The sequence below is a fragment of the Onychostruthus taczanowskii genome, unplaced genomic scaffold (assembly GCF_017590055.1).
Source record: "Onychostruthus taczanowskii isolate IOZ18803 unplaced genomic scaffold, ASM1759005v1 scaffold91, whole genome shotgun sequence".
Lineage (NCBI taxonomy): Eukaryota > Metazoa > Chordata > Aves > Passeriformes > Passeridae > Onychostruthus > Onychostruthus taczanowskii.
In genome coordinates this window covers 409,115-414,726 of record NW_024507105.1, presented here as the reverse complement: position 1 = coordinate 414,726, position 5,612 = coordinate 409,115, and the positions used below count along the sequence as shown (strand labels likewise).

General features: G+C 66.0%; 1 protein-coding gene across 1 annotated transcript in view; it reads left to right on the top strand.

Annotated features, from left to right (window-relative positions):
* The first annotated feature begins 1,476 nt into the window (after window positions 1–1,476).
* The window catches only part of LOC121347538 (all-trans-retinol 13,14-reductase-like), a 7,938-nt gene continuing 3,802 nt past the window's right edge, over window positions 1,477–5,612 (top strand). Inside the window, exons 1-5 of the mRNA XM_041426251.1 lie at window positions 1,477–1,483; window positions 1,863–2,045; window positions 4,074–4,303; window positions 4,739–4,934; window positions 5,262–5,459. Coding sequence (XP_041282185.1) covers window positions 1,477–1,483; window positions 1,863–2,045; window positions 4,074–4,303; window positions 4,739–4,934; window positions 5,262–5,459 — 814 coding nt within the window. The remainder of the gene's footprint in view (window positions 1,484–1,862; window positions 2,046–4,073; window positions 4,304–4,738; window positions 4,935–5,261; window positions 5,460–5,612) is intronic.

Below are 5,612 nucleotides of genomic sequence, written 5' to 3'. Positions count from 1 at the left end.
CGGGGGGGGGGGGGGGGGGGGCTGTGGCTGGGGACTCGCTGCGGGGGGTCTGGGGCGGTGACCTGGCGTGTCCCCAAGGCTCAGGGACACGGGGGGGGGCAGGGTGTGCCCGCGTGTCCCTCGTGCCCCGTGTCCCCCCCAGTCCCTGCCGCCATTTCCTCCTTTTTGGTACTTCGCTGTCAGTTTTATTAAAGGAGACAAAAACGGCTTTGTCCCTTGTGGTGAGCGCGAGGGGGGTTGGGGCTGGCTTCACCTGTGTCACCTGTGTCACCTGTGTCACCTGTGCCACCTGTGCCACCCTGTCGCCCCCCCCAGCCCAGTCCCGCCCGGTGCTGATGGTTTTCGATCTGCAAATCTCCATTTCCCCCCGGTCTGGGGCTGGGGGCGTGCGGGTGAGCGTGTCACACGCCTGTCACACGCGTGTCACCTTGCGCACGCACGGGGCCCTTCCTTGGTGCTGCCGGGAGGGGTCAGCAGAGCTGCAGGCAGCTGGGGGGGGGGCTGTGGGTGTGCAAGGGGGTCTGGGGGGGGTGCGAGGGGGTGTGCAGGGGCTGTGGGCGTGCAAAGGGGTTTTGGCTCCCTTGCACACGCGTGGACACCTCCCACCCTGCCACCCTGGGGTGGCACGCACCTGCACACCTCGTGCCCACGCGTGGGCACCTCCGACGGGCTGCCAGGGGTGTCACAGGATGTCACAGGGTGCCATGGGGTGACGTGTGGTGCCATGCGGTCCCATAGAGTGCCATGGCCAGGGGTGCCCTGTCCCCGTGCCCTGTCCCCGTGCCCTGTCCCTGGGTGCCCTGTCCCTGTGCCCTGTCCCCGTGCCCTGTCCCTGTGCCCTGTCCCTGTTCCCTGTTCCTGTGCCCTGTCCCTGTTCCTTGTCCCTGTTCCCTGTCCCCTGTTCCCTGTCCCTGTCCCTGTGCTCTGTCCCTGTTCCCTGTTCCCTGTCCCTGTGCCCTGTCCCCGTGCCCTGTCCCTGTGCCCTGTCCATGGGTGCCCTGTCCATGGTGCCGTGTCCCTGTTCCCTGTCCCCGTGCCCTGTCCCTGTGCCCTGTCCCTGTTCCTTGTCTCTGTTCCCTGTCCCCTGTTCCTGTTCCCTGTCCCTGTGCTCTGTCCCTGTGCCCTGTCCCTGTTCCCTGTCCCTGTGCCCTGTCCCTGTGCCCTGTCCCCGTGCCCTGTCCCCGGCTCTGTGTCTTTAAGCAGCGCTGTCCCTGGAGCCGCTGCATTGGCCGGTCCCTAATCCCCGTGTCCCTGAGCTGCCCTGGCTGTGAGGGCTGGGGCCGTCCTCGCTGGGCTGGGCCGTGTCTGTGTGTGTCCCTGCATGTCCCTGCCGTGTCTGTGAGTGTCCCTGCGTGTCCCTGCCGTGTCTGTGAGTGTCCCTGCGTGTCTGTGTGTGTCCCTGCGTGTCTGTGAGTGTCCCTGCGTGTCTGTGTGTATCCTCCATGTGTCCCTGTGTCCATGTGTCCATGTGTCCATATGTCCGGTGTGTCCATGTGTCCTGTGTATCCGTGTGTCCTGTGTATCCGTGTGTCCGTATGTCTGTGTGTCCATGTGTCCTGTGTGTCCATGTGTCTGTGTGTCCCGTGTGTCCCTGTGTCCCTGTGTCCGTGTGTCCGGTGTATCCTTGTATCCGTGTGTCCATGTGTCCATGTGTCCTGTGTGTCCGTGTGTCCGTGTATCCGTGTGTCCATGTGTCCATGTGTCCGTGTATCCGTGTATCCGTGTGTCCATGTGTCCTGCGTGTTTGTGTGTCCACGTGCCCATGTGTCCGCGTGTCCCGTGCAGAGCAGGCTGTGCAGGGCCGGTGTCCCCTGGCGGTCACTGTCACATGTGTGTGTGTGTGTGTGTGTGTGTGTGCGCAGGGTTCAGCGCCCGGCGCGTGCCGGCCCGCCTGGACGCCGTGGTCATCGGCAGCGGCGTGGGGGGCCTGGCGGTGGCCGCCACCCTGGCCAAGGCGGGCCGGAGGGTGCTGGTGCTGGAGCAGCACGAGCAGGCCGGGGGGTGCTGCCACACCTTCCAGCAGCACGGCATCGAGTTCGACGTGGGTGAGGAGCCCCGGGCAGCCCTGTCACCCCCTGTCACCTCCTGTCACCTCCTGTCACCCCCTGTCACCCCCTGTCACCTCCTGTCACCTCCTGTCACCCCCCGTCACCCCCTGTCACCTCCTGTCGCCCCCTGTCACCCCCTGTCATCTCCTGTCACCCCCTGTCCCTGCAGCCCCACTGTGAACCTGCTGCCAGCCCTGGTGTGTGCCCTGTCCCTACCATGTCCCTGTCCTGTCCCTGTGTCCCTGCCATGTCCCTGTCCTGTCACTGTCCTGTCCCTGCCATGTCCCTGTCCTGTCACTGCCATGTCCCTGCCCTGTCCATACTGTATCCTTGCCATTCCCGTGTCCTATCCCTGCCATGTCCCTCCCGGCTCTGTGTCTTTAAGCAGCGCTGTCCCTGGAGCCGCTGCATTGGCCGGTCCCTAATCCCCGTGTCCCTGAGCTGCCCTGGCTGTGAGGGCTGGGGCCGTCCTCGCTGGGCTGGGCCGTGTCTGTGTGTGTCCCTGCATGTCCCTGCCGTGTCTGTGAGTGTCCCTGCGTGTCTGTGTGTATCCCTGCCGTGTCTGTGAGTGTCCCTGCGTGTCCCTGCCGTGTCTGTGAGTGTCCCTGCGTGTCCCTGTGTGTCCGTGAGTGTCCCTGCACGTCTCTGTGTGTCCCTGCCGTGTCCCTGCCGTGCCCACACACAGCCACACGCAGTGACAGCCATGTGGCCCATGCTGCTGCCGCTGCTGCCGGTGGCCCTGGCCGTGCTGGCCCTGGCCCGGGTGGCCCATCGGCTGCTGGCCCCGTCCGGCAACCCCTTCGCAGGGCCACCCCCGGGGCCACCGCGGCCTCTGGTGACCGACCAGCGCGCCCGGGACAGGGTCCTGAAGCAGGGTGAGTGTGTCTGTGTGTCCGTGTGTCTGTGTGTCCGTGTGTCTGTGTGTCCGTGTGTCTGTGTGTCCCTGTATCCGTGTGTCCATGTGTCTGTGTGTCCGTGTGTCTGTGTGTCCTTTGTGTCCATGTGTCCTGTGTGTCCATGTGTCCATGTGTCCCTGTATCCATGTGTCCGTGTGTCTGTGTGTCCGATGTGTCCGTGTGTCCCATGTGTCCATGTGTCCGTATGTCCCTGTATCCGTGTGTCCGTCCATGTGTCTGTGTGTCCTTTGTGTCTGTGTGTCCGGTGTATCCGTGTGTCCATGTGTCCATGTGTCTGGTGTATCTGTGTGTCTGTGTGTCCGCCTGTCCCTGCTGTGTCCCTGCTGTGTCCCTGACCTGTCACAGTCATGTCACTGCCCTGTCCCTGTCCTGTCACTGCCCTGTCCCTGCCCTGTCCATACTGTATCCTTGCCATTCCCGTGTCCTATCCCTGCCATGTCCCTGTCCTGTCCCTGCTGTGTCCCTGCTGTGTCCCTGACCTGTCACAGTCATGTCACTGCCCTGTCCCTGCCATGTCCCTGCCCTGTCCCTGCCCCATCCATACTGTGTCCCTGCCATTCCTGTGTCCTGTCCCTGCCATGTCCCTGTCCTGTGCCTGCCATGTCCCTGCTGTGTCTCTGCTGTGTCCCTGCTGTGTCCCTGCCCTGTCACTGTCATGTCACTGCCCTGTCCCCGCCATGTCCCTGCCCTGTCACTGCCCTGTCCCCGACATGTCCCTGCCCTGTCCATACTGTATCCCTGCCATTCCCGTGTCCTATCCCTGCCATGTCCCTGTCCTGGGCCTGCCATGTCCCTGCTGTGTCTCTGCTGTGTCCCTGCTGTGTCCCTGCCCTGTCGCTGTCATGTCACTGCCCTGTCCCCGCCATGTCCCTGCCCTGACCATACTGTATCCCTGCCATTCCCGTGTCGTATCCCTGCCGTGTCCCTGCCATGTCCCTGCCGTGTCCATACTGTATCCCTGCCGTGTCCCTGTCATTCCCAGACCCCACCCCCGTCCCTCAGTGCCACACCAGGCAAAGCCAAACCCTTCCCTCCCCAGCTGCTCCCTCCACGTGTCCACGCCCCGTCCCCACTGTCCCCCACCGTGTCCCCTGTCCCCACGCCACAGGCATCCACTGCGTGGGGCAGCTGCACGAGGGGAGCCTCCTGCGGGTGGCCCTGGACCAGGTGACAGACGGGCAGCTCTGCTGGCACCGCCTGCCTGACCCCTACGACGAGGTGACCCTGGGACCCCGGCGCTACCTGCTGCGCTCCGGCAAGGTGGCCTTTGTCACCGCGCTGGAGGAGCAGTTCCCCGAGGAGAAGGAGGCCATCAGGGAGTTCATGAAGCTCTCCAAGGTGCGGCCCTGGGGTCACCTCCCCACGGGGGTGGCACGTCCCCAAGGAGGGGTCAGCTTGGGATGGTGGCACTGGTGGGGACGTGGCTGATGGGTGGAAGTGGGAGCAGTGGGGAAACAAGTGACAGTGCTGGTGGGACATGGGTGATGGGTGTGGGGGGAAAAGGTGGTGGGAACGGTGGGGACACAAGTGACAGTGGTGTGGGGACCTTGGTGATGGGTGTGGGGGGAACGATGGGGACAAAAGCAGTGGGCACAGAGAGGACACAGAGGGGACACAGAAGGGACAAGTTCTGGGGATAATGAGGACATGGATGTTGGGGGGACAGCTGCTGAGCCACGGGTGTCCCGGGGGGCCACATCAGCGACATCCCTGAGGCCGTGCTGGTGGCCAGGCAGGGCAGTGTCGCTGGTGGCACGCGGCGATGTCACACAGGTGGCCTCGAGGCACGCCGTGCTGCTGGCCCTGCTGAAGCTGTCCCCGCGCTGGCTCGTCACCGTCCTGCTGCGCTCGGGGCTCCTGCCCCGCCTGTCCCCCCTGTTCCGCATGGCCACCACGAGCCACAGCCAGGCCGCCGCCCGCCTCACCCAAAACCGCGACCTGCGCGCCCTCTTCGGATACCTCTTCTACGGTCAGGGGCTGTCGCGACAGAGAGGGGCTGTCGCGACAGGGAGGGCGCCGGGTGGAGGAGGAGGGCGGTACTGCAATGGCGGGGGTGGTGTCCCGACACGGGCTGGCACCATCACGATATGTGCAGTGCTGTGTGGCGGGAGGGGCCGTGTCGCGATACGGGAAGGCTGTGTCGCGGTGTGGGAGGCCACCTTGGCGACAGCGGAGGGCTGCGTCGCGAAGAGCGAGGGCGATATCGCGGCGAGGAGCGCTGTGTCGCGACACGGGAGGGGTTGCCCCGCCCTGCGGCGGGTGCCAGCCGTGCCCGCGTGCCCCGGTGTCGCCGCAGGCCCGGCCCCGCGGGACTCGAGCTTCCTGGTGAGCGCGCTGATGGTTCACCACTACCAGCGCGGGGCCTGGTACCCGCGGGGGGGGCCCAGCGAGGTCGCCTTCCACGCCGTGCCCGTCATCGAGCGAGCGGGGGGGGCCGTGCTCGTGCGCGCCCCCGTCACGCGCGTGCTCGTCAGCGCCGACGGCACCGCCCTGGGTAAGCACCGGGACCCCCCCCCGAGGGATGGGGACGCGATGGCGGAGCCCCTCGTGTCCCCTGAACCCCCCCGGGTGTCCCCTGAACCCCACCGTGTGTCCCCTGACTCCCCTCCCGTGTCCCCTGGCCCCCCCCCCCCGCTCCCCGCTCCCC